Source organism: Panthera pardus, unplaced genomic scaffold, assembly GCF_024362965.1.
Source record: "Panthera pardus isolate Hobbes unplaced genomic scaffold, ASM2436296v1 HiC_scaffold_25, whole genome shotgun sequence".
In the NCBI taxonomy this organism is placed as follows: Eukaryota; Metazoa; Chordata; class Mammalia; order Carnivora; family Felidae; genus Panthera; species Panthera pardus.
In genome coordinates, this window is record NW_026526821.1 from 12,659,007 (window position 1) to 12,685,772 (window position 26,766).

At 44.1% G+C, this 26,766-nt stretch overlaps 1 protein-coding gene across 2 annotated transcripts in view; it reads right to left on the reverse strand.

Moving 5' to 3' along the window:
* Positions 1-26,766, reverse strand: part of ARFGEF2 (ADP ribosylation factor guanine nucleotide exchange factor 2) — a 99,549-nt gene that overhangs the window by 43,773 nt on the left and 29,010 nt on the right. The window contains exons 7-21 of one of the 2 annotated variants that reach the window (XM_053890167.1): positions 20,122-20,190; positions 18,086-18,234; positions 15,339-15,469; positions 13,953-14,187; positions 13,211-13,310; positions 12,323-12,462; positions 10,711-10,819; positions 9,880-10,063; positions 7,536-7,647; positions 6,819-7,024; positions 3,927-4,011; positions 3,653-3,824; positions 2,944-3,095; positions 1,768-1,896; positions 361-519 (exon numbers count right to left, since the gene is read on the reverse strand). In XM_053890167.1, coding sequence (XP_053746142.1) covers positions 361-519; positions 1,768-1,896; positions 2,944-3,095; positions 3,653-3,824; positions 3,927-4,011; positions 6,819-7,024; positions 7,536-7,647; positions 9,880-10,063; positions 10,711-10,819; positions 12,323-12,462; positions 13,211-13,310; positions 13,953-14,187; positions 15,339-15,469; positions 18,086-18,234; positions 20,122-20,190 — 2,132 coding nt within the window. Of the gene's footprint in view, positions 1-360; positions 520-1,767; positions 1,897-2,943; positions 3,096-3,652; positions 3,825-3,926; positions 4,012-6,818; positions 7,025-7,535; positions 7,648-9,879; positions 10,064-10,710; positions 10,820-12,322; positions 12,463-13,210; positions 13,311-13,952; positions 14,188-15,338; positions 15,470-18,085; positions 18,238-20,121; positions 20,191-26,766 lie in introns of both variants that reach the window. The other variant, XM_019458208.2, reaches the window with a different exon arrangement.

The following is a 26,766-nucleotide window of genomic DNA, read 5'->3' on the forward strand; positions in this document are numbered from 1 at the left end:
GCTTTTTCTAAATCTATACACTGGCATTAGGAGCTTCCAGGAGGCGCATAAGGGCTGGGGAAGCAGCACTCGGGTGGGAGGAAAGCCACTGCAACACAGCTGTGCTTGTGCAACATGAACTGCGGGGGCACGGGAACCCCACGAGGGGGTGCATGTGAACCCACCTGCCGTCTGCAGCCACACAGGCTGACTCTCAGATATGTGACATATTTGAAAGATAAGGGAAAACCCAGAGTTAAAGTCAGGCATCACTGTAGTTCCAAAAATGCAATTGACCAAAGACAGATAGACAATAAATGAAAGGAATGCTGGGAGTCACCCTAAGAAAAGGCATTTACCAAGCTTTCAAAGGAAACACACCTCATGCCAGGAATTCCCAAGGTAGTTGCCATCGGTGTGTGCCACCGTAATAAGCGTCTTTATGGTGTCGATGTTTTTCTGCTTCATTTCTGTGATGCTGGAGCTGGCCGTCAGCAGGGAGAAGCGAGCAAGAGCCTGAACATAGGCGTCTCGCTCCAGCTGTAACGGAAGCCCAAACAAGAGACAACGCTCAGATTCCACCCTTAGCGTGACCGTTTTCACATCGACTGGACTGTGTACTGGGCTTCTGACACCTTCTGTATACATATCGCCTAACAGACTTCACGCACATTATCAGGCCAGTTATTCGGTGCTGGCGTCCTCCTGCTCCCGGAACATCCCTGCACACCTCATGGCTGAGAGCCAGCTCTCTCCCTTGCAGCTGACCTCAGACTTAAGTTCCAGGTTCTATTCCCTCTGGAGGGAGTGGGAGAGGAATCTGTTGAATGTTAAGATCGTCACATACACTCAGGGCGCCTGGGTGGCTCAGCTGATTAAGCATCCAACCTCGGCTCAGGTCATAATCTCACGGTTCGTCAGGCTCTCTGCTGTCAACACACAGCCTGCTTTGCATCCTCTGTGCCCCCTCTCTCCCTGCCCCTCCCCCTGCTCTCTCTCTCAAAAATAAGTTTTTTAAATAGACATTAAAAAATGTTTAAAAGTGTTGAAATGTTTACACTGTAACATCTGCAGTAGTATCTGCAACAATCTTGCAAAGTAGGCCTATTTTCTCAACTCTGCAAATGAGGAAATCAAGAGTGTCTTACAGAGAAGTTAGCTGGGCCAAGGTCACATGGTTCTGAAACCCAGACTGAGGTCAAAGCCTGTGGTCTTGGTACAGCAGAAAATGTCTAACTGTAAAGTAAGCGGGAATAGATTTGAGTTTTTCAAAATAAATGGGTGCAAATTCTTATTTAAGAAGTAATGCATGGAACTGACGATTTCCTAATTTCCTAGCAGTTTGAGAATCGTATTCTATTCAGTTGCTTGCATTTTTCAAGATTCAAAGGTTTACAGACACATTCATTTTGCAGTAAATTATTAGTCTCTCCCAGAGAAGACCTAGATATGAAGGAAATTATAATAAAAACGGATCTTAAAAGGGAAAGTAATATTTTAAGCACTAGGGCACACAAATTAGTCAGACGGATAGGAAGTCTGTTTTGTCAAGCCCTGTCAAGTAGCTTGAAACCCACCCACCCCTAAAGAAGGTTATAATCCAAATCTCCAATTCTTCCCGCAGAGGAGACTGTTGTCAGCACAAATCTGTGGGCTCCCTCTCAGCAGGCATGAGTAAGGAGCTTGCTGAGAATTTCTGGCTCGGTGGAAATATCTGGTAGCTTCTAAGTTTTGCCAAATCCAAAGGCACACAGCCCACCAGGATCGCTGGAGCTTTGTTAAACTCACCTGCATTCCAAAGATGCAGGCAATCCGGACTGCACACCGGATGCCCTCCAAGCACAGGGAGGCCACTTCTGTGTCATCACAGTTCTGCAGTCCGATGCTATAGGCGGCCAGCAGTGGTGTCCACACCAGCTAAAAGGGAGCAAAGTTTCAAATGCTACAACTGTAGCATGGCAACAGCCATTAGAGACCACACTGCTACTTATGAGCACAGGCAGGATGCCAGAGTCATCACTATTTTGCTTTCAGCCTATTCCATTCACAATATAAAATAGTTCCTCCTAATCTGTGGTCAAAGGTATCACAACAGCACTACAGATACTCTCTTTACTAGACGTGTGGTTCAAAAGGAAGGAAGATAAATACGTGGCTGGAGTACCTGCGCTCGTGACAGACATCATTAATCAACTGGAGGGCCCACTCCCTCCTGAGTCTATTCAGGGCATGAGAATCCTTCATTCACAGCGCAGCAGGCAGCCATTGCCCATCAGAGGCTGGCATGCAAAATAAAACCTATAAGTAACTTATATTCTATAAACTTAGTTTATTGAAAGTTTCCTAGTTCAAATTATTTAGACTTTATTTTTCCTCCAATTTTGTTGTGAATTCCCTGGAAATAAAGCTTCACAAAAATCTAAGAGGATATTGATAGTTACTATAAAAATATCTTAGAGAAAAATTATGTGCTATGTATATAAAACATGTATCTTTTCTAGACATCTTAAAAATAGAAGGACTTCAGGACATTATTCTTTACTTCCAGCTAATTTCATCTGGTAAACTAACCCTGAGGCCACTGAGGTGAGATGTTAAAATGATCTCTTTTGCCTGAATAATTATTCATTCATTCAATACCCCCGCAGCTCTAACAACAACCCTGTATTTGTCCCCATTTTACAGATGATGAGACGCTGAGTAACCCGAACCAGGTCACAGAGCTATGAAGTGGCAAACCAGCCATTCCGACACAGAGCCTGTGCCTGTGGCCAGTGCTGGTGCATCCCCGGCATCATAAGGGCTTCTGGGAAGGACTCACTTTAGTTACCGTTTAGACAGAAGCACCCAGACTTAGCCTTTCCTCTCCTCAACCTCTTCACCGTCACAGGGTGGCTGGTTAGCTTCTAGCTGGTCACCTCCAGAATCAGGCTGAGCCGGGTCCTCACTTCTCAGTATACTCACCTTGAACATTGGCCGGACGTGGTCCAAGTGTGTGGCACTTGTGAACGGGGCTTTGGCATGGCTCACGGCCTCCATCAGGGCCTTGGCTGTTCTAGCCATTTGCTCCATCTCCAGATTGTACAGCAGCCGTCGCTGTTTTTCACTAGCTACGCCTACAAAGAAATAGGGGAGTGTGACACCCACGGACAGCTTGCTATGTGCTAGGCACACAAGTCCCCCTGACCACCTCCATGAGCATGTTCTGAATATTACCATTTTACTGAAGGAGGAAATGAGGCAAGGAGAGGCCTAGTACCTCGGCCAGTAAGCAGTAGAGGTGGGACCTGAGCCCAGCCAGCGTGGCTCTACAGCCGGTGCTCTAAACCCCTACACTGGGCTGAAACTGATCGTGCCGTGGGCCTTACTTAACAGAATCCTCACCAACGTTGGCACAATCACCAGTGGCATTAAAGCAGTTTCAGGGAACATTTTGTGGGGGTAATTTGGCTCTCAGATCACTCATTGAAATTCTTTCTTGTAGCTAATCACAAATTTAGCAAGAAGATGGTTATAATTATGAAAAGACTCAACATAATCACAATAACTAATTTAAACACATTTGCTATTCAGATGTCTAGATACACAAATTAGATTTATTATCAAGGGACTTAATCATGCACTCTAATACACTTGAAATTTAGAATAAAAATAATTTGCCATTAGACCTTACTCTGCTTAGTTGATTTGGTTGCGATCGTATGCTCTTTTGTTTCTTTCATTGCAATTTTCTTGCCTTCTATTTCTTCATATATGCTTGAGAGGTATTCTTCCGGTAGGTCTTTACTATCGTTGATACCCCGATTCATTTTAATATACTGTTCTTTTGTCATTTTATTTTTTACCTGAAATTAAAAAAAATAAAAAACAATTTAGAAAACATCCAGTGGTCCAAATAAAGCTCCTTATTTAGCTGCTGCAATATATAAATCACTAAAATATTTTACCTGAGGGCTGTGCAAGTCTGTAGTTAGCATGATAATGGAGTATGCTAGGACATATGCAGTGTCAGCACTAGCGAATAGGGTTTGCCTGGAAGAGAAGGTTCCAGATGTAAGAACATGCACAGAGAGGAGGCGAATGGAGACATACTGCACTGAAAGCAGGCTGACCGTTCCACGTGATGGCAAACTAGTCAAAAGCATTCATCCTTTCATCATCACTGAATAACAATTACTAATGACCCTGAGTGTAGAAAAAGCTAATCAAGAAACCGTGTCAAGCTTTAGATTTCTTTGCATAACGCAGTTTTAAGTGAAGTTTTAAAGGCCTAGGGATCAGGGTGTGGCAAGCAAGGCACCCAGAGCACAAAATGCGAGGAGACCCTCACTCCAACCATGAGCGTGAGGCCCCCTTCTAGTCTGCACCTTTGTGCCTCACTTGCCTCACCCTGGTCCTGTTCCTGAGAGCATCTACTTTGTGCCGGGCACTGGGTGTAAAGAGGACAAGAACCGCTGTTCAGGGACACCTGGCCGGCTCAGTCAGGGGAGCGTGCGACTCTTGATCTCGGGGTCCTAAGTTTAATAAGCCCCATGTTGGGGGCACCTGGGTGCCTCAGTTGGTGGAGCATCTGACTTCAGTTCAGGTCATGATCTCACAGCTCATGGGTTCAAGCCCCGCGTCGGGCTCTGTGCTGACAGCTCAGAGCCTGGAGCCTGCTTCGGAGTCTGCCCCCCTCTCTCTCCGTCTGCCCCTCCCCCGCTCATATTCTCCCTCTCTCTCTCTCTCTCTTTCCCCCTCTGTCAAAGTAAATAAACATTTAAAAAAAAGTAAATAAATACAAATAAAAATAAAAAAATAAGCCCCAAGTTGGGTGTAGAGATTACTTAAATAAAATCTTAAAAAAACAGCTGTTCAGTTATTGTTCATAGCTTACATTCCCCACTGTAATACTGAACAGCAGACATTTGAAGAAAAATACATTGTTCTAAATAATAAGCTGAAGTCTGACTGTTTTTTTGCCCAAGGCAAGAGAAGAAAGGGAAAAACTGGTGGATGCATAGCCTCAAAAACATGTGAGGCTGAAACTACAAAACTGGTCTGTGTCCACATCGCCCCCGAAAGGAAAGGGAGACACTCTGAAGAACATAACGAAAAGACCGATTCCAAAATAAAATTCAACTGGGTCGCATGTTTACCGATGAAGAGAAACAGATCAAGGCACGAGGCTCGCACAGGAGACTACGTTCAAAGGAAACAAAATCTCCTTACGGCTTTGTAGCAAATTCTAATGTCCACTGGGTTAAAATGACCAGGTGCTGCCTTTATTGTCCATGTGTCTCAGAGGGAACAGCCGGCTGTGCACCTGGAGCATCAGGACCAATTAATATGAAAACCAAGTTGACCTGAGGCAAAACTGTTCTCGAAATGTCTCCACTGAACAGTCTCCATATCATGTTCAAGTACATTCAGAAATTCTGCACTTCGTGCCCACTGGGAGCAGCATGAGCTTTTGAGTCAGACAATTCACATTCAATCCTATTCCGCTACTTGCTGGCCGATCAGCTTTTGGTCAGGTTGTTCAATCTCCCAGAGCCTCAGGTTTCTCGTCTATAAAACGGAGACCTACTCGCAGGATTACCATTAATTATGAAAAACCCATGGCATGACAGACACAGAAGAAATATTTAATAAAGGTCAGCCCTCTTTTTAATTTCCACTTCTACAAAAAAAACATGAACTACCCACCAAAAGAGGCCCTAAGATGAAATCATGTATTTAAGGCAGGTTTTATTAGTTATATAGCCATTTTTGTAACCTGCTCATTAGTTACGTAACCAAAGAAAAACCAAAATCCTTGAGATCTACTCTGTATGTTAAATCAGGGAGCTGTTTTTTGTTTTTTTTTTTAAACAGTACTTTTTTGTTTTTTATTTTAGAGAGAAAGAGAGAAAGCAAGCGGGGGAGAGGGGGAGAGGGACTGAGAGAGAGAGACAGAGAGACAGAGAATGAATCCCAAGCAGGTTCCATGCTCAGCATGGAGCCCCATGTGGGGCTTGATCCCATGATCCTGCGATCATGAGCCAAGTCAAAATCAAGTCAAATGTTTCACTGAGCCACCCAGCACCCCAAGGAGCCGTTGTTAATTAGGGAAGAGATGCCCAAGGACCTCCCTCCAACTCATAAAATTACTCTTATCACAATAGCACGGATTCTAGGAGCACCTGGGTGGCTCAGGCAGTTAAGCGTCCGGCTCTTGATTTCGGCTCAGCTCATGATCTCACGGTTTTGGGGTTTGATCCCTGCATCCAAGTGCCACACTTGACAGTGCAGAGCCCACCTGGGATTCTCTCTCTGTCCCCCCCCAAATAAATAAACATAAAAATAAAAAAATAGGGGCGCCAGGGTGGCTCAGTCTGTTAAACGTCCGACTTCAGCTCAGGTCAAGATCTCGCAGTCCGTGAGTTCGAGCCCCGCGTCGGGCTCTGGGCTGATGGCTCGGAGCCTGGAGCCTGCTTCCGATTCTGTGTCTCCCTCTCTCTCTGCCCCTCCCCCGTTCATGCTCTGTCTCTCGCTATCTCAAAAATAAATAAAACGTTAAAAAAAATAATAATAATAAATAAATTAAAAAAACCAGTATGGGCTTCAGCTGTGTGAACGTGGGCAAGTTACTTAAGCATCTCCAGTCCTCTCCTTGTCTGTAGAAAGGGGACACAGACAGAAGCTGTGAGGTCCTACATAAAATAATCCCTCAGCACAATGCCTGGCACATGGTAACAGAAACTTCAGTTGCCCAGCACAGATTTAGAAAGATTAAACTCAACTGCTAACCAATCGAAGACTAGTGCTCTGAGGCAGGCAAAAAGGTGATGTGGAAGGGACTTAGACACAGTGCTCACCCCTGGTTGCACTCTATGTATCTCGCTGCAAACTTCTCCATCAATCGATCAATCTTCTGGGCTTCCCCAGGTAGGCGGAAACCTTCCAGAAATGTCCGCAGGGCTGAGACAAACTCCTTTTCACAGAAGTCAAGTTGGTCCACGTAGGCATACATCACTTCCTTGTTGAACCTTGTGCTCTCTCCCAGAAAATCACCTACCTGGGTCTGAAACATATGCACCCACTCACATCTAGAAACTGTCATACGTGAACCCTCAGTAAGGCACACTTCAGGCAGAGCGGAGAAGGCAGAACACCCTGCTCTCAACACCCAGAACAGGCTGGCCCACTAGAAAAGCTGGGCGACTCCGAGCCTGCCCACCCGCCCAACCGGTCCGGGCTCAGGCTATCCTGCCGTGGACGAAGCAGGAGGAGGCAGCACGAGAGACTTAAAGATGGCAACACGATGAGACGCACTCAGGAGGGGGGTTAGCTGCAGATGGGCAGCCAGAAGTCTCCAGCAGTCAAAGGGCACTTCTAGTTCTGACGCTGTTCCACCAAGAACACAACTACCTCTTGGGAGCTTTTTGCAACGCTGGAGCAAGTAGGACTGCTGTCAGCAGGGGCGTGGACAAAAGCCACTGCACTCAGGGTCAGTCACACTGTAGGTTAAAGCCGGAAGGGTCTCAGAATCACCTGATAAAACCTACACGCAAGTGCCCCACCCCGAGGCTTACAGAATCGAGGCGCTCCTCCTGGTGCAGGAATTGGGCAATATCTTCGACGGACGTTCCCAGCATGCCCTGCTCCTGAAGGAACTGGATCCCTCTCTTGGGTTTCTTGTTGAAACTGTTTCGAGAAGAGACAGGACATGGGTTACTTATTTCAACGCCTGGAGAACAGAAAAAGCTGGCATCTGAGCCATGAACAAGTCACGTTTATCAGCTTAGGAAGGTCGTGTGTGTCCTGGCAGCTTCTCCAAATTCCGCCTTTAATTTCTGACCTAGCTGTAGCAGAGTCTGACGGCTGTCACCCAACATCAGTTCTCCTCTTCTCCCACATGAACAGAACTCAAGGATGTTTAGCCGGGCACACGACTACCTGAAATAAAAACTACATTTTCCTGCCTCCCTCAAACAAAGTATGGCCATGTGATAAAGTTCTGGCCTGTGACATACGAGCAGAAGCGGTGTGGGTACTTTCAGGAAGGAGCCTTAAACAAAGCTGGCTTGGCTGGGAGGTATATTCTTTTTGCCCTTTCTTCTTTATTCCCTAGGATATATGGGACGGCTGGTGCTCCAGCAGTCACCTTAAGCCATGAGGTAACACGGAAGGTGAAAATTGTGTTAAGGATGGTGAAGCAGAAAAAGTAAAAGAGCCTGGATCTCTGATGTCCGTGAGAGCCAATATAAGAGCCCTAGACCGTCCATGTTGGGATTTCCTTTACCAGTGCTTAAGTACTGTTTGTATTTCCTGTTAAAGGTAGGCATACTTAACTATGTATAAATTCAACTCACTATTTACCAGGCCCTGCACTGGAGAAGGCTATTCACATGTCAGCACGGACTGGGGCAAAGGCTACAAGGGAAGGACATGGATAGTGTGCAAGCAAGAGCAGCTTGGGACCTGTGCAGACAGGTGGCTACAGAAGGCCTCCTTGAGGAAGAGAGGTTTTGCCAAGTCTTAAGGAGGAAAAAGACCCACGAGTATTCCAAGCAGAGGGCACGATGGTGAAAAGAGCTTGAGGTATTCAAGGGACTGAAGTGTATCTTACGACGTGGATACCGGCAGGAGGATGAGGTCAGTGAGGGGGACCCAGAGGTGGGATCAGGCTGTGATGAGGAGAGAGACACCTGGAATGATTGTAGGCAGGGGAGTGGTATGACCTGATTTAAGTTTTTAAAAGATTAGCTCCGGGAGAACAGACTGGGGAGATGCCAGTCTGGGGAGAGCAGAAATAAGACCAACACTTCAATTAATAAGTGAGTATTCTAACATCAACTTTTTTTTTTTTTTAATATTTATTTACTTTTGAGAGAGAAAGAGAGACAGAGTGTGAGTGGATGAGGGGCAGAGAGGGAGGGGGACACAGAATCCGAAGCAGGCTCCAGGCATTGAACTGACAGCACAGAGCCCAACATGGGGCTCGAACTCATGAACGGCAAGATCGTGACCTGAGCCGAAGTCAGATGCTTAACTGACTGACCCACCCAGGTGCTCAACTATTTTTTTTTTTTAATGTTCTATTTTTGAGACAGAGAGAGAACAAGTGAGCATGAGCAAGGGAGGGGCAAAGACAGAGGGGGACAAGGATCTGAAGTGGGCTCTGTGCTGACAGCAGAGGGCCTGATGCAGGGCTCAAACTCACAAACTGTGAGATCACGACCTGAGCCGAAGTTGGACACTCAACTGACTGAGCCATCCAGGCACCCCTCACATCAACTTTTAAAACAAACTGAATTTACTAAGTTAACCAATCATTCAAAATTTGGACATGATGTAAAACTGTGCTTATATATTTTTGTGTGTGAAAGACTGGAAAGAAATACATTAAAATTTACCAATGATTGTGATAATGATGTGCTTATATGGGAGAATGTCCTTCTTTTTCACAGATGTAGGGCTGAGGTATTATGATGGGTGTAAATTACTTTCAAATGGCTCAGAAAAAAAGATACACAGATAACCCTAATAGGGTAACATTAATTCTTCTGTGTGTTGAAATTTTTCATAAGATCTAGTTGGAAAATAGTTATCAACAGTGATTTCCTCTACATGGTAATTTCATGAATGATTAAACATTCCTGTGTTGTAGTTCTATTTTCTGAATTGGTTTAACTTCTTTCATTAGGAAAAATAAAAATAAAAAGACCAGGCATCAGTTGCACGAAGCTGTTCAATTTCAGTCTCGATGTCCCTCTCCCTCTCCCACTCCCTCCCTCTGCCTGGCACAGTCGAGCTCAGCTGCAAGTGCCAGCACTGCCCTTTTGTGATGGGCATTCCCCTCGTGGACTCAGTCCCAGGGGATGTGGCTTTGTCAGAGGCCCCAAGAGATTCGGCTGGAGTAGGAGCCATACTCACAGCTCGATGCCGTGTTCAATAATCTCCTTTTGTTGCTTGATGACCTCAAACTGCTCCGGATCATCTTGGACAGCCATCTGGGTCCCTGAGGACACTGTGGACTCCATGGATGTCACACTGCTCCGTCTGGCCATGTCAAGGCCTTTCCCGTCCCCCATTTCCTGATCTGTGGGCCTCTCCTGACCTGACATAAAAGCAAAGGAAACCAAATAAGCAGATGGGATACAGACACACCTGAGCTCAGATGGGGCTCTGTGGTTTCCTTTCCCAGACCTGTAACAATAAAGCTTGTACTGGAAGAATCACAAGCCTGAAAACTTGATATCACTCAGATACTTAAAAACTTACTTTTTTGTTGAACTTGATAAGCTAATTCTAAAAAGTACAGAAACTGTCAAGACACTTGAAGAGCAGTGGCTAGGAAGACCTGCCCTAACAGGTACAAACTCACTAAGAACTCAAGGCATCTGAAAAGGCTGGTATTGGCACAAGAACAGACAAATCCATGCAACAGAATAGAAAATTCAGGAACAGGCTTCCTTCTGCAGGGAAATGTGTGTATCATAAAGGCGGTGCTTCAAGGTGGTGAGGGAAGGAGAGACTACTAAAAATATGTCAGAACAACTGTCTCTCCATTTGGGAAAATGACATTAGAGCACAACTCACACTATTCCCCCCAAATTCCAGTTGCATTAAAAAGCAGAAGCTTTCAGGTAGTCTGAAAACTACAGCGTTTTGCTAATTCTGAGACAGCGACACAAACACAGCTTTCCCCAACAGTCGGAAGCAGCCTATCTTGAATGGAGGTGGCGGTGCAAAGTGCTCTCTCACCGAGGCTGGTCTGGTGGTTGGGATTGACATACAGGTCTTTGCTCCATTCCACCATGCACTTGAGAATGGACACGAGGCACTCCAAACCTTTCTTCCTCAGACTGAGCTCCTAAAGGACAGAAGGGACATAGCACAGAGGCTTAACAGACAAATTGAGTGCAGACATCTACAGGGCTCTTAGGGAATCCTGCGAGGATACAAGATAATCACCGACATTCGGTGCTATTAACCACAGAACCCAAGGAAAAATTAACAGGTGACGTAAGTATTAAGGGCTCATCGCAAAACCCCTGAAACTCTACCGCTGTTCATCACAAACTAGGACCCTAGCAGCAAAAATGTGAGATGTGTGCTTTCCAAAAATGAGCAGTGTGATCTGCCTTTTTTTTTTTTTTTTTTTAAAGTAAACTCTACACCCAATTAGGGGTTTGGACTCACAACCCCCAGATCAAGAGTCATACGCTCAAGGGTGCCTGGGTGGCTTAGCTGGTTGGGCATCTGACTCTTGATTTCTACTCAGGTCACGGTCCCAGGGTCATGGGATCGAGCACCATGTTGGGCTTCACACTGAGCGTGGAGTCTGCTCAAGATTTTTTTCTCTTTCTCTCTCTGCCCCTCTCCCCTGCTTGTGTGTGTGAGCTCTTAAAAGAAAATTAATCTTAAAAAACAAAACAGTTGCACACTCTTACCTACTGAGGCAGCCAGGTACACCAAGTGTGATCTGAATTTTTAAAAGGAAGCTATTCACTGTTTATATAATTAAAAAAAACACTTAACACTTTTCCTTTTTAAAAAACCAACAGGGTCTTAACGAGTGACTGCCCTCCCTCCTGAAAAAAAGAAAAGAATTTCACATCATCCAGCAAATGAGTGATTCTGGACATATTCTTACTCCTCAGACACTCACAAATGCATTCCATTTTAAGGTTTACTCTACAAGTAAATAAAAATACTGTTTGTTTTTAAGTAGCATTCCTTAAAAAATCGAATGTGAATCACAGATAACCTAAAGAAATACAAATAGTTTAAGACTCAAAACAGCATCTAAGGTGGCACAGCTCTCTCTGCAAGTCTAATGACAGCTATGGACTTTCTACGGAAAATGCCCATACACCAGAATTGTACCCATAATTCCAGGCAGCACACAGACCTTCTGACCAGTTCCCTCAGAGACCTTAGGTTAAGATCCTGTTCTCTGTGTAGGCACACTAACGAGGCAATCTGATAAGAGGCAACGTCCTTTGCCTTACTGGAGCCTGGGATCCTGTTTTCATTCAATCTTTGGAACAGTGATTAAGTGTGAAATCACTTCCTACAGTTCTAGGCTCAAATGTCACCCTGGAGGGACTACCCTCATGACCCCATTAAAAGTGGCAATACCCTTACTTCTAGGACTCCTTTATCCCCACTTTATTTTTCTCTACAGCTTATTTCTTCATTGTCTGCTAGTAAGCGTCATGACCACAGCAACTGTGCATGTTCATGGGAGTGTCCTTTCACCACTGTATTCCAGCACCACGGACAGCGCCTGCCTGGCACAAGGTCATGCTCCATAAATGTTTACTGAAACAAACACACATTAAGTAGAAATGGGTGTTCTCAGTGTCCTTACCTGCAGAGGTGTCATTCCCAGCTCATGTCCACTTCTTCCCTGAGCGATTTTGGATAAATCGTTTACGAGGCGCTCAAAAATGTTAGCAGCATTTAAATCACAGTCGTAGTTGACGTAAATATCTACAACACACTGGGCATCTTGGAAAATAACACACAGATATTAGAAATTCTGATCAAACACACACAGCAGTTACATTTTCTTATCACATGAGATTCCTTTTATAAAAATGCTTCCCTGTAAACTACGGACTCAGGTGGACACACCTCCCTCAGGAAAAGTGTGTCAGACGTTCTAGAAGTCGGGAGGCCCGCTTTCCAGGCCTGCCTCAGCACCGACTGAAATCTCAGGCATCTCATTCCACCTCTCCAAGGCTCACTCTCCTCAAAAGAAGTAATGATTGCCTGATCCACCTCTTAAAGTTATGTAACTAATGAAATCATGCTTGATGACAAACAAGAGGGGGCTTGATTGATAGCCCCACAACTGTGCGTTCATAAGGTAAATCCAAATTTACCGTAGCATCCAACCAGGGCTTAGCAGCACCAACACCTTGGGTCCTGTGACTAACAAACTGTTCAGTTTGTAGGTAGAGTGACCAAGTCTCCTAGTTTGGCAGGATGATGGGGTTTCCCACGATGTGGGACTTTCTGTGCTAAGACCACAAAGTGCCAGGCAAACCAGATTGAGCTGGTCATCCTCTAAGGGAGAAGTGGGGCAGGACTAGACAGTACGTTAGCAGTAGCCTTTAAGGTAAGGATTTCCCAGCACTGCATTAAAACTCTAATAGCATAAAGTAAAGGGCTCAATCTGGATTCTGGAAAATCAAAGCTTCAGAAGCATTTCTGGGTAAGTCAATGGATGAGCACATCCTCAGGGTGAACATACCTGCACAGATCCTTGTCAGAGTCTGAATGACCATCCACCTGTGCTCAAAAGAACTTGTTGATGTTTCTAAAATGTTCAGGAAAATCTCTTTGAAAAAGACCTACATGGCATGGAGACAAAGGAGGACACCAATTAATCCAGTTTAAATTAGGGCTCAAAAACCCCAAAGGCTTCAGAGGATGGGCACAGTGAAGCAGCCTGGGTACAAGTCAAAGAGCAAGGCACACACGCACTGCTGAGGCGCCCTGGAGCCCCGGCCTCCCGTGGGAACGGCTAGTGGGGTGGGGTGGGCCCACGGTGACCTGGAGAACATGGGCCCCACCAGAAACAGGACCAGCTGCTCCTGAGCAACGAGTAAGAAGAGCTGCCAAGCACAGTTATGTGCACTAAGTTATGATTTTGAGAGAAACCAGAAATCTGGATTTTCACGTAAAATCTGACTTCTCGATTTGCCAACTATTTAGGTTATTTCAAACAATTTATAGGCTAAACATGTTGAGGGGACTGAGTCCAGCATACAGACCATTTGATTTAAACTTCTGGTTAAAATGAAACGCATGCAAGATTCTGGGGCAAGGACTTTTAGGAAAAAGTACTCTCTTGCTCATTCAAAAAGTCCTTCTTTGGGGTGCCAGCAAGTAGACTGTGTAACTCTAGTTCCTGGAGACTGTGTCACCAGGGGTTAACTGAGTGTAAGTGTCATCATCATTAAAAAAAAAAAAAGTCATTTCAGAGCCCGTACCTCTATCTGCATTTTCAAGTGCATTTTAAAGTTTGAGAGAAGAGTAAGAAAAATGGCAAGAGAGAGCTCAAAGACATCAGGCACTGAAGAGACGCCGTTTTTGGACAACGCCACACAGAGATACTGCTTGATCGCGTTGATGAACATCTCGTGAGTCCTGAAGACGGGGCCCGCGTTCTGCAGCACGGACAGGAGCAGCTGCAGGGAGACCACCTTGGAGCGCAGCTCGTGGGATCTGGGACAGAAAGTGAGAAACGGTGACGGCGCTGCAAGATTCCATTTCAAGGAGCATGTTTCTTGACAAGGCTTTGCTTCTCTACCAGCGGGTAGCGTTTTCTGAGAGCCAGTGAGGTAAGGATTGTCACCTGCACCTAAATGCCAAGAGAGTGAGGGCAGACGGCATGAGGTGGGCCCTCCCGGAGGACTGTGAGAACCGGAACTGCCAACTCCTGCTTTTTTTCTCTCCGTGCCAAAAATAGGGAATACAGCAGGAGCAAAATGAGTGTAAACTGACTCCAGAAAGCTGGTTCTACAACTAACCTAATAGAATCAATTACTTTACATTATACATGTGAAACTAAACGTGTGTCCTGCTCCATGTTTATGGAGAATGCAAACAGTGCTCTTTATCCACCTGTCTCCTGCTCCCCACCACCACCCGCAGGGCTGCAAAGAAAGGGAAATTTTCCTGAATCATCTCCTTAATGGTCACTGTGTCTCAACAGAAAAGCTGAAGATTATTATTAGCAACTAATAATAACAGTGACTATAAAACTCATAAAGTGCAGGGCCCTTGCACTCAGGATGCGATTACATCATCTCATGTAATTGATCCTGCAAGGCAATTTTCCACATTCCCATTTTTTCAGATGAGGTACAGTAATTCATATGGCTGTGGAGTTGGTCTCAAGCGAGCTAGGAGGGAATGCAGCTTTCCGGCTCCAAAGGGCTATCATCCTTGCAGTAACTTGTTCACTACAAAGAATGTTTTGGCTTCTCTGGGTTCAATCTGAGTCTTAAATCTGTACTCAGGGAAGCAGAGGTTTCCAATGAGGGCAGGGAAGTGAGGTTTGTACACATCCTGCCTCTGCCCACCCTGCTCTGGATTAAATTCATTAGTTAGGAAACAGAGGGGGCACATTCAATATAATGACTATTTTTCACACACAAACCAAGGAAAGCAACACCGGGCAAAATCTTGGTTGGTGTGGGCACAGAGACAACACATTATGAAAGGGCTGTCGGGACACCAGGAATGTGGAAAGCTGTAAATTCCTGCATTTGCAGCAACCATGGGAGAAGGCACTGAGGTTTTCTGGAACCCCCAAGATCCTCCGGGGTTATCTGGGTTATGTTATACACAGTCAAGAACTGCTGTCCGCTTACTTTGGATCTGGGGGGCCTTCACCAAGGGGCTTCATGGACAGCTTGCAAAGGGAGCGAAACACCAGGAAGGCGTCCTTCTGGAGAATGTGAGAGAACCTAGCGGCCACCTGATGTCCCTGTGCATCTGATTCCTGAGATTAGAAACAAATAAGAGAAAAATCAAACCGTCAAAACCAAGTAAGAACTCTTCTCAAAAATAACAAATATAATTATCTCATGGAAATTAAATTTTTTTATTTATTCAATGGGGGAACTGAGGAATGTGGGGAAGGGGACAATACGTCAAAATAGGAGCGATAGGGGAGTCATTATAGCAATTCTAAAACCTTGTTCCTTGTCCTTTAAAAAGTGGGTATGGATGACTTAATGATAAATGAGCAAACATAAAACCATTAAAAATCTAAGACAAACACAGTTGACCCTTGAACAACACGGGTTTGAACTGCACGGATCCACTTATCTGCAGATTTTTTTCGATAAACAAAGTACTGTGAATGTATTTTTTCTTCCTTATGATTTTGTTTAGTCTATTGTTAGGAATATAGTATATAATACATATATATGAAATATGTGTTAATCAACTGTTTATGCTATGGGTAAGACTTCCAGTCAACAGGTTAGTAGTAGTTAAGTTTTGGGGGAGTGAAAAGTCATATGCAGATTCTCGGCTGCCTGCCCCTAGCCCCGGCATTATTTAAGGGTCATGTGTATAAGTAATTCTATTAGCTTGGATAGCAGTATTTCTAAGAACACTATTGCAGGGTAGATAGGGGAAAATGACAGGCATTTTAAAATATACTTCTTTAACTAAAAAGACTATATTTAAAAATTAAAAAAGTATTTGTAACATACAACAAAGATTAATACGCTCAACATACGAAAAGTTGTTATAATTCATTAAGGAAATACAGAAACCTTCCACCGAAATGAAAAGCAGGCAAAAAAAACATGAACAAGCAATTTACCAAGAAATGCAAATGACAGATTCACCTAAATAATCTTACTACTGATTATTAAGGCAGGATCCTTCTCCCAACAGACTAGCAAAATTCTGAATGAATTCTATTGCCCGGTTTTAATGAGGGAATGGGGAAATGAGCACTGATAGCCTACAGGTGGGCAGAAATTTGAGCATTACCTTCCCAGCAGGCTAATGTGATGTTAAGGAACAAAAGCCTTAAAGCTTCCAACTCGTGACCCAGCAATATCACTTGTAGGAATTTATCCTAAAGAAAGAATTAAGGACGTGCACAAGATTTATCTATAAGGATGTTCATTATAGAACCATTTCCTGTGATAAAACTGAAATGACATAAAAACCTAATGGGGAATTGGTAAAATAGATTACGGTAATCTATATGACAGAGTTTTACATGACCACTTAAAAAATTTGTTAGGTCTATACGTACTCATGTGGAAAGATGTCCATAAAATAGTGCTGAGTGAACAAAGTAAGTCACGGCCTGGTATACAAGGCATGTGTCCTCATATAGATTTAAGTACATCCCTGTTAGTGCATCCTTTCTTAATGGAAATGACATAACCCCATGGGGACTGCAATAGACTGAATGCTTATGCCTCCCACCCCCATTCATAAACTGATATCTAATCACCAAAATGATGGTATTTGGAGGGTGGGGACTTTGGGAGGTGATTGTATCGAGAGGGTGGAGTCCTCATGAATGGGATTAGTGTCCTTATTAAAGAGGCCCAGAAAGCTCTGGGCCACAGTGAGAAGACAGCCATTAGTAAATCAGGAAATGGTTTCTCACTAGACACCAAAGCTGCTGGTACCTTGATCTTGGACTTCCTAGCCTCCAAAACTGTGAGAAGTAAATTTTTATTGCTTATAAACCACCCAATCTATGCTATTCTGTTATGGCAGTCCAAACAGACTAAGACTGGGACAGGTATCGGTACCTGGTGGAAGGATGGGGGGGCGGGTTGAAAAAAATCTTATTCTTTTTATGTATAAAGCACAGACACACATATAATACATAAACAGATATCCAGTTTATCAGTGGCTTTAAAATTCATGAAAGGGGGTGGTAAGTCAGAAAAAGGAATATATAAAAAGGCTTGGGGGGTGCTAATAACGCAAAAGGTTGAGAAACACTAGTAAAAAGGTGCAGGCAGTGGGTTCAGGTGGGATGTTAACGTCATATCTCTCCCTGTTTTGAATGCTTACATACAGCATTTTCAAGAGAACAACAAAGCTATTAAAGAAAAATAATATGGCAGACAGATCTAGGAGTCTGAAAGATGTTCGTAACACACATTAAGTTTAAAAAGTAGGTTACAAAACAGCATGTATCTCGTGTGATTACATCTAACTGAAAAAAAAATATGAGAAGGGGAGAAAAATCTAGAAGGATGTAAGTAAAATGTTGGCCAAGTGTTATCTCTAGGTTAGGGGATTATAGATGACTTTTACTTCCCTATTTTTCCTCCTCTGTATTTTCTTATTCTTCTGTAACGAATGTATATTAAAGAAGAAAAAGGGCAGGAAATCTAAGTTTTTACAAGTCTGAACAACAAGCGTTAACAACAATGTCCTATACAACCAACAGTAACACATTCCAAGAATGGAACCTACTAATAATACAAAGCGTATCAGGCCAGGACTGTGTGACTAGCTGAACAGGGGTTGCTGGTTTTCACTCGCTTCTTCTGCTAGAGATTTAAATCTGCATCTTCTAAAAAAGGAAACTTCGAGAGGCATCTGTATGGGAGGATCACCAGCATACCAGATTATCCGCTGATGACAAGGACTGTCTGTCGTCCGCTATCCCGTTGGTCTGTGAATCTTCATCAGCTGCTGGGGGCACAGCACACTCCTGGGACTCCATTTCACCTGGGACCCTCTCAGGTTCTGTCAGACCGTGCTTTTGTGCTGCTTCTTAAAACACAGGTGCAGAAGTCATCACCAAATTAGTACTTGGTCTAAAAGGTGGCCTGACCCCAGGAAGAAGTTATTCACATGATTTGCCAGCTCCTGCTTTTTCCCTTTTCCCTTCGCACTACCTTAAGAACGGACACAATATCGAAAAAGGCTTGGCCAAAGCGGTGCTTAGACTTTACATGTGTCCATTATCCACAGTCCCATTCCCTGGAGGTTTCATTCATACCACAGTCCACGTCAGTGGTGTCTCTAGAATTCAGCAATACAGCGGCCTACCCACCCCTGTCCACTTCTGGAAAAGGTTAGAAGCAGCTAAACCTGCAAAGCACAGATTTTCGTTTTTAAAGGGGCTACTAATATAGGTGTTAAAGAAGAGCCATGTAAATGAAAAGAATTTGATAGTTATGACAGAAGACCTTAGCCATGGAGCGGAGGGAGAGGGGGACCCCCCCCAAAAAAAAAAAAAGATCTGAGCTTCCTGACAGCCATGTGAAAAGGGAAAGAAAAAGAATTAAAACTATTCTATTTTACTTTTTTTAATTTTTAAATGTTTATTCATTTATTGAAATAGAGACAGAGCATGAGTGGGGGAGGGGCAGAGAGAGAGACAGAGACACAGAATCCGAAGCAGGCTCCAGGCCCTGAATTATCAGCACAGAGCCAGATGTGGGGCTCAAACCCACAAACCATGAGATCATGACCTGAGCTGAAGTTGGATGCTCAACCAACTGAGCTAACCAGGCACCCCAAAACTATTCTATTTTAAAGACATTTCTACCAGAGTGTACATTTTTATGTTCTATTAATTTAATTCTACATTACATAAATAATGAAATCTATGAATACAGATTGGTGGTAACCTAAATTAACAAAAGGACAGGGCTTAGAGCAGTGTATCAAACTTCTTTGACCATGACCCTCAGCAAGAAATGCATTTTAATGGCTTGCCTGGGTGGCTCAGTTGGTCAAGTGTCTAACTTCAGCTTGGGTCATGAGCTCAAGGTTCTTGGGCCCGAGCCCTGCGTCTGGCTCCATGCTGGCAGTGCAGAGCTTTCTTCGGATTCTCTTTCTCCCTCTCTCTGTTCCTCCCTCCAACACGTATGTGTGTGCGTGTGTGTGTGCATGTGGGCTCTCTCTCTCAAGGTAAAAAAAAAAAAAAAAAAAAAAAGACCCAGTACACGTGTGCATATAGTAACTGAAGCACGTTTCATGAAACAGTGCTTAACATTACCATCGTGATGTATTCAGTTTCTGTTCTATTTTCATTTTATTCTCTCTCCTTTAAGAAAGGCTGATTGTAACCCCTGTTAAGTTAATGATTTCTCAATCCACTAATGGTTTACTGCCCCTGGAACCAAGTGTTCAACACAAAGGCACTGACGTAAGATTTGGGGCAAAAACAAAGAAAAAACTCATCCAACAGTCATTCTGAGCTATACAAGTTTAATTCCACCAAAACCACACCATAAAACTGAGGCAGCTATGAGTGAAGACTAACAAAACAAAGGTTCCCTGTGCATCGGATACCCACTGACATGATACATCAATGGTTGGCCATGAACATTCAGCAGCACCTCAGGACTCCCAGCCACTCCTGGGAAAAGCTGGATATATATGGGAATGGCTTTCTGTCTTTCGTGTGGAGCGCCCAATTCTAGCACCGTCAGACTGTGCTTTCTGAACTCTGAACCTGGCCTAGTGAGAATAAAATTAATCACTAAAAAGAAGTAATTTCTGAGTTCCACATGAAAGATGGGCAGATACAGGCAGACTCAGTTTCCATGACTTCACCGAGGGTGGGCACTCCACCACTAAAATCATCTGCCCAAGGACTTTTTTGGAGGAGTGTGTAGGAAGAAAGGCTGGGCTCTTGGTTCTTACCTTTAACAGCAGATGTGACCACATCTTCTAAGATCTCCTTGACCACCTCCTGGGCTCCGTCATCAGTCCCTACACACACCCAGGGACATAAACAAATACATATGGGTATTTCCAGGGAAAGCAAAGGAAGGGGCAGAAGGTCACATCTCAAAAGGCAAAGGGGTCAAACGAGTCCTCTCCAAAGCCAAATCGGATTATGCCAACGAAAAACAAGTCCTGTGCAATCTGGAAACTCTCAGGCAGTGTCTGCCATGACTTTGAGTTTCCTTTTGTGGATCTCTCTTCCTTCTTAAGTCACAGCTATGCGGTCAAGGGCCCTCTCCACCACCCCAGAGTTTGAGGCAGGAGCTGGATCTCATCCAGCTACGCTGCTCAGCAGAACAAAAGACAGGGCTTTCTCTTGTGCCTTCATATCCAGTACCCCAGGGCCTTGGGAAGTGACATGCCCCCTGCTGCCTCTACTCCTCCACAATCTGACCCCAGAACTCAGCATGAGACTTCTAATGTGGTGAGGATTTAGTAAATTTTAAGTAAAATTATTCTGTACACTGTTAATACTTAAGCAAAGAGCTTCAGCACCGATTGTTCTAAAACTAGTTTTGGGAGAACTAGTAAACAGTTCTGGACTTGACTTTTAGGAATAAACATTACTGCCTTTTCAAACATCACACTGACCAAAACTTAACAGAGCTAAAATACCCCTTTAAATTCTTCCTCAATGAGGACTTGCAACCAAGCCCTTACTTTTATGAGTTCTGTGCTTGGCCCAAAAGGTCCTAGAGAGCAGCACAATGTATTTTCATTTCCACTGAGCACTTGACCCACCCAAACTATTTATTTGCTCCCCCTCCCCGACCACACACACATGCCCCAAGTTTTATGGAGGTACGACTGACAAATGAAACTACATAGTAAGTATGTAAATGGCTAAGTAAATCTCTGGAAAACGTTGATGTTGTGTGCCCTTTTCTTAGAGGGCAAAAAAGAGCTTGAATGAAAGAAAGTCCACAGCCGCAGTGACAATCTCCGGTACCCACGTCTTCACCTAAACAAGAGGAGTTAGCCTAGCTCCGCGTGTGACTTCGGGCATCCTCGTACTACCTTTGCCATTTTCACGCATCACTTGTATCAGTATATTACACGTGTACATTTAACAGTGCTCTTTACATTAACTCACCTTAAACAAGAATATTCACAAAACCGCAGGTTTCATGCACTAATTATATTCTCTGAATGCATGTTAAAATAAACGTGTAACTATTAAAATAAAAACTGTTTACGCATGAGCCACCTAAAATCACCTCATCTACATGTGACAAGATGTTTCCAACTTCCTTCCCAGCTCCAACATTCTCTGATGCTATATGTGCTGCTCCCCGCCACCCCCACCACAACCAAGCTTCACTGAGGTATAAGTGACGATTAAGACTTGTATATACTTGGGGCACCTGGGTGGCTCAGTTGGTTAAGCATTCAACTTCGGCTCAGGTTGTGATCTCACGGTCTGTGGGTTCGAGCCCTGTGTCGGGCTCTGTGCTGACAGCTCAGAGCCTGGAGCCTGCTTCGGATTCTGTGTCTCCCTGTCTCTCTGCCCCTCCCCTGCTCACGCTCAGTCTCTTTCTTTCTCAAAAATAAACATTAAAAAAAAAAAACCCAAACCTTGTATATACTTAAGGTACACAACTTGATCATTTGATATACATATACACTGTGAAATAATCACTACAGTCAAGCTAATTAACGGATCTATCACCTCACAGTTACCATTTTCTTCCTTTCCTGTGTGTGGTGAAAACACGTAGACCTACACTCAGCAAATTTCAAGTGTACAACACAGTACTGTTAACTATGTTTATACTGTTGGCATTTTGCACCTCCAGAACTCTGCCCCTTACATAACTGAAACTCTGTACCCCCGACTAGTACCTCCCCATTTCTTCAACCACCATTCTACATTCTGTGTCAATGACTCTGACTACTCTAGGCACCTCATCTATGTGGAATCACACGGTATTTTTCCTTTTTTTTTTTTTTTTTTTTTTAATGTTTTGGTTTTGAGAGAGCGCAAGCAGGGAAGCAGCAGAGAGAGGGGGACAGAGGATCTGAAGCAGGCTCTGCGCTGAAAGCAGCGATCCCAATGTGGGGCCCTAAGTCATGAAATGGGAGATCGTGACCCGAGCCCAAGTCAGACACTCAACTGACTAAGCCACCAAGGTGCCCCCAGCAGTATCTGTCCTTTTGTGACTGGCTTATTTCACTTAGCACAATGCCCTGTAGATCCATCCATGTTGTTACAAACATCAGGATTTTCTTCTTTTTTAAGGTGGAATGGTATTCCAGTGTGCGCGTGCATGCGTGTGCGAGCGTGTATGTATGTCTGCACTTTATCCATTCATCTTTTGACATTTAGATTATTTCTGTATCTTGGCTATTATGAATAATGCTGAAATGAACACAGGAGCGCAGATGATCTCTTTAAGATCCTGATTTCATTTCCTTTGGAGATATACCTAGACATAAAACTTCTGGGTCATAAAGTAGTTCTATTTTTAATTTTCTGAGAAACCTCCATACTGTTTTCCATATGGGCCGTACTGATTTACATTCCCGCCAACGGGGCACAAGGACTCCCTTCTCTCCACATGCTCACCTAGCCCTTGTCTTTCACCTTTCTGATAACAGCCATTCTAACAGGTGTGAGGCGATATCTCATTGTGGTGTTGATTTGTATTTCCCTGATGATTAGTGAAGCTGAGCACCTTTTTAAGTATCTGTTGGCTATTTGTATGTCTTCTTTTGAGAAATATCTATTCAGGTTCTTTGTCCATTTTTCAGTGGGTTATTCGGGGTTTTTTTGTTTGTTTTTGTTTTTTTTTGCTGAGTGGTATAAGTTCCTTGTATATTTTAGATATTAACTCCTGATCAGATATATGGTTTGCAAATAGGTTCTCCCATTCCACAGGTTGCAGTCAAGCTCCACTGGTTGTTTCATTTGCTGTGCTTATGCACTGTTTTTAAAGACAGCTGAATTAGCTGTGAACATTTAAGGACTGGGAGACATGTCATAAAAATCCAGATGTGGCTTCAGAAAAATTATCTGGCAACATCAGGCCACAGTGGCTGGACCCAGGAGTAACTGCCCCCTGTAGCCAGGGTGTGAACTCTGCAGATGTCCTGGTGCCTCGGTCCTTGCCAAGGTCAACGGTCTTTCATCCACTGAGGACAGGTGCTATCACAGTCAGCAGGAATGTGACACATGTCTGTCAAGAGTGCGGAAAAAGGGAGACTGACGGGGCTGGGTATTTGAAAGACATCAGAGAGACAATGTTCCCTTGTGGAAGTGACTTCAACACGGTAAGGAGGAGTGAAGGCTCTGGAGCCAGTGTGTCTGGTTCAGGTCCCCACTCTGCCACTTCCCAATGTGGGGACTTAGGTCGCCTGACCTGCTCGAGCCTCAGTTCCCTCAGGAGCGAACAAGGACGATTTCCACAGCACTTACCTCTGGGGCCTCGTGAGAATTCAATAAAAATAATACCCAGAAAGCGTTTCAAATGGCGCCCGGAGAGTGAGGAGCGCAAGGTTCATTTTTCTTAGGCCTGCAGAGTGTGACTGTGGTAAGATGCTCATAAGGTGCCCTCAGGACAGAGGACGTCTCATCTCTGTCATCTGCCTGGCCCTGGAGACTAAGTCCATACTGAACTTTCCCAACTAACCACGCGGAAAGCAGTTTCAGTTACTTCAAGCCATCACTATCTTTCATTCTGAAGAATGTCCATTTCTACAGGGATCTTCCTCTTCCCTCACTGCAGTTTTCCACTTAAACAGCATCAGGCCCACCATTATTTGGAGGGATAACAGTGTTTAACTCATTTTCCTCAATAGGCTGGATCCATAATGGCACCTGTGCAAAATCAAAATATTCTCGGGCTAGGAAGGGGTGGGAGATAACAGGAAGCCCTAATTCCAACAGAAGGTTCCTGCACAGGGAGCTGCTGCTGAAGAGTCCCCAGAGAGGCCCAGAAGTAGCAGGACTTCCCACAGTACCCCTGGACTGCTTCATGTCAGCCTGGGATAGGTCTCAGGAGAGGCCTTTCTGGATGACATAATAACCACTGAGAAGTCTGCTGTGTTTAACTTTCAAGCATGCTGTCAAATGTTAGGAAACCAAATCAAATCAAATCCTTGGAAGGTTCAGAGTATACTTAAACACTCCGGTTTTGCTGGTTCTCTGGGATGTCCAACAGTCACCATTTGGCCATTACTGATTAGGCACCAGATCCTACCTGTTTCATAGACTCTGTCCCTAAGAGGGTCACCTTGAATACGTTCAGATGAAAGAAAGCCTTGCTGCCATTCCCTCCCTAGCCAGCAGGAGAATAACCTCCATGGTGGGTACACCAGGTCCTGACTCATATCCTTAGTCCTCTAACAGAGCTCTAATTTTGTTTTGGAAGGGGCTGTCCCTAGATTCCTGGCCATCCTAGCAGAGACGGTAGCCATCTGACCAAGTTGCAGCCAATGAGGGGTAAGCGCAAATTACTGGGGATTGCATCGGGTTCCAGAAAGTCTCCTTAGAAAGGGGCATGACTCAGCCGGGAGTCCTTTAGTCCCACCCTCTTCCTCCTTTCTGCCTAGAGCAAAATGACAGCATCTGGAACCATGAGGTAACCTGGAGGATGAAAGTCACAAACTAAGAATAACCGGGGAAAAAATGGAAGGAATCTGAAACAGACCCACCCACATCCCTGCTTTCTGTCCAGCGAAGCAAGGACCATGGGGGGTGGGGGGAGGTGGGGTGGGAAGATGCACTCACTCATTCGTGCAGTTAACATATTGTTAACATATTGAGTGCCTACAAGTTTGGCACCGTTCCAGGCGTTTGGACTCTATCACTGTTTAAAATGAAGATCCTGATCCTCATGGTGCTTACATTCTAGCTGGGATAGTAAATAACTATACATGCTGTGTCCTACAGCGCTAGGGGAAAAGTAGAGTGGGAAGAGGCAGATGTGGGATTGGAAGGGACAAATGTGAACCCATGGTGACAAGAAAACGTGACATGCCTGTTTCCTAGAAACTGGGGTTTGGTTGTGCCCAATGTCCAAGCACTTGGTAACATGTAAGAATACTAGAGGGAAAAAATCAGGGAACATAGCTGTTTGCTATCACATTCCAGCCACACACCAGTATGGTTCCTCGACAGGAAGAAATACATTAGGCAACCTCCTGTTGCACAATAAATGTCCCTTATACAAATGTTGTAACCCCATGAGTTGAAGCCTCCCTGCCAGACAGCCTGTGTCAAGAACAGGTCAGAAAGGAGGGGGGCCTGTGGGTACATTTTGTTATTTTCATAAAGTGTTGTTCTGAGACAATTTTTGTCTTCTCCACAAAAAAATAAATAAATAAATAAATAAATAAATAAATAAATAAAAATAAAAATAAAAATAAAATAAAATTCCTAAAGCAGAAGATCGGGTGCTAACAAGGAAAATAGGCTCATGTTATTCTACAGGACCGTGCCTACTACCTTCACATCTGGTTACCATCTTAACTCTTTGCCACTGTTCCCTAACTCCTTTTTGAAGCTGAAATTTACTTGAAAGCTAATTATAGCAAACACTTACACAGGTCCCAGGGCCAGTCACTGGTCTCATTGGACTCTCACAGACCCGCAGGGCAGGTACTAGCTGTAGACTCATTTTACAGATGAGGAGCCTGAGCCCAGAGAGGTTAAAGATTCTCCCAAGGTCACAGAGCTACTACAGGGTAGAGTCATGGTCTGAAACCAGGCTGTCTGATCAGAATCTCCATATTGGTTGAAAAGAGGATAGCTTTTCTCTAGTGTATAGTACTTAGGGACTGGGTTGTTTTTCTCTTAAAGAATGAGATGCAAGAAGAAAAAATGAGCTAAGAAATGTTTAAACCCACAGGTATTTATGTACCCACAATACTCATTAGCTGTATAAATGCAAAAACGCTAATGTCTCATGCATGGTGGGAGTCAAAAAGTCAGGATCTTAAAAATGATCTTAAAAGAAAACAAGAAGTGGGGGGCCTGGGTGGGTCACTCAGATAAGCGGCCAACTTCAGCTCAGGTCATGATCTCCATGAGTTCGAGACCCCTGTCAGCCTCTGTGCTAACAGCTACGAGCCTGGAGCCTGTTTCGGGTTCTGTGTCTCCCTCCCTCTCTGTACCTCCCCCGCTCATGCTCTAGCTCAAAAATAAACATTGAAAAAAAAAAAAGAAAGAAAACAAAAAGTGACTGCTACTGGGTACAGGATTTCTTTTGGGTATAATGAAAATGTTCTAAAATTGACTGTGGTGATGACTGCAAGCTCTGCGAATATACTAAAAATAACTGAAGTGTACATTTTAAACAGGTGAATTTCTGGTACGTGAACTGTATCTCAATAAAGCTGTTTTTTAAAAAATCGACAAGACTAGCCAGGCAATGAGGAGGAGTGTAAATGGACAAATGGGGTGAGGTCCCCTAGGGAGACTGCTGGCTGTGCCCCCAAATTCACAGAAGCTAGCATATCTTAGGTTCAAAGATCATTTTGTAAGTTTACAAAGAGCAATCTAATGCATGTCTTGGACAAGCTGATAAAAATTTACCAAATGATTACTGACTTATCAACTTA